We start from the raw sequence: 1,454 nt of genomic DNA, 5'->3' as shown, positions 1-1,454 counted from the left end.
TATCTATCGGATGAGAGTGAAGATAGAAGGAGAGAGATATGTGCGTCACCATAGCCACAGCAGTACCACGACGACCCCGAACTGAGAAAGGAGGGGCAGGAGGACAGAAAAGGAAAAGTTAGAAAAGAAGAAAGAGAAAGAAAAGGAAAAGCAAGAGAAAGAAGAAGAGAAAGAGAGACAGATCCTTGTCCTCCTCCTCCTGTCCTGGAGAGAAGGAGAGAAAGTCTTTGCCGTACAGAGACCTTTGTCTCTCTCTCTCTCTCTTCTTCTCTCTGTCCCTCCAGAAGGCCTCTGCCTGGAGCCTATCAATCTAAACATCCCTCCGTCGACCAAGTGGAAAGAAAGAAAGAAGAAAAGAAAGAGAGAGACATCTCCATCCACGCACATACGCACACTGTCAAGTCGAGAAAAAGACATGCATACACATCGTACATATGCATACATATACATCATACATATACAGACATATTCTCATACACATACCGGTCCCTTTTCTTTCCTATCTCTACGTCTCCGGCCTTTGCCTCTCTCCCTTTCCTACTGCTTTACCCCTCTATCACTCTATGCTACGTCTATCTTTCTTTCTCACCCTGTCTTTCGCGCTTTTCTTAACTTACTCGGTCGGTATCGGAGATTCGGAGTTTGAACTGCTCTGCAACGACCCGGTCATAGATCGCTTCCAGATCGCCGTCATCTAGACCTAACGTGATACATCCATCCCCCCCCTTCTCTTCACTTTCATTTCCTGCTCTACTTCTCGTGAAAGAGGAGGAGGAAGAAGAAGAAGTTAGTCTTGTTCTCCCCCCTGTTGTCTCTCTCCCCTCTGCTCCTCCTGTCCCTCTTCTTCCACGCGTAGTAGTAGTAGTAGCACTACTAGTAGTAGTACTACTACCGCCGTTAACACCTCCTCTGGCTAGGCTCTTCCAGACTTCTTTTGACATTTTTCGCTTGACTTTTTGGTTATGGCGATCGGTATGAAGCATAAGAATGGCATAGGCAAGAAAGTGCACCTGCTCCACATCTAACGCATGGCCATCTTGTCCTCGATTCTGCTGTACATACAGCTCAGCGAACTGGTAAAGAATCCTATACAACTGCTGAGCTTCGCCGGGGGGGATGAACTTGCCGAAGACATAGCGCAGGGCTGTATCGATACTTCGATTTCTTATATCAAATCGAGACATATAAAAGCGAAGAAGATCCAAATGGAATGGCGACGCACCCCCCAGAAGAGACCCCACCTACGCGAGCATCACAATTCCAAGGAAAGAAAGAAAATAACATAAAGAAATTCTCGTAGAAAATGCTGCAAGGATGAGATCACGCGGTGTACAGACACCTCGTCGTCTCCTCTCAACTTTCTTTCTTCTCTTTGGAAGGGACACGAACACTCTTGTTCTCTTTCTTCATATCCTTCGTCTGCATGACTCTACGAGAATTTCTTTATGTTATTT

The 1,454-nt window shown here is 46.1% G+C and overlaps 1 protein-coding gene across 1 annotated transcript in view; it reads right to left on the bottom strand.

The window, feature by feature from the left end:
* The window catches only part of CSUI_003398 (sec7 domain-containing protein), a 10,811-nt gene that overhangs the window by 8,985 nt on the left and 372 nt on the right, over window positions 1–1,454 (bottom strand). The window contains exon 2 of the mRNA XM_068063596.1: window positions 618–1,241. Coding sequence (XP_067924428.1) covers window positions 618–1,241 — 624 coding nt within the window. The remainder of the gene's footprint in view (window positions 1–617; window positions 1,242–1,454) is intronic.

The sequence above is a fragment of the Cystoisospora suis genome, assembly GCF_002600585.1.
Source record: "Cystoisospora suis strain Wien I chromosome Unknown contig_1509, whole genome shotgun sequence".
In the NCBI taxonomy this organism is placed as follows: domain Eukaryota; phylum Apicomplexa; class Conoidasida; order Eucoccidiorida; family Sarcocystidae; genus Cystoisospora; species Cystoisospora suis.
The sequence above is the reverse complement of the archived record's forward strand: the minus strand, read 5'-3'. Positions and strand labels throughout refer to the sequence as shown.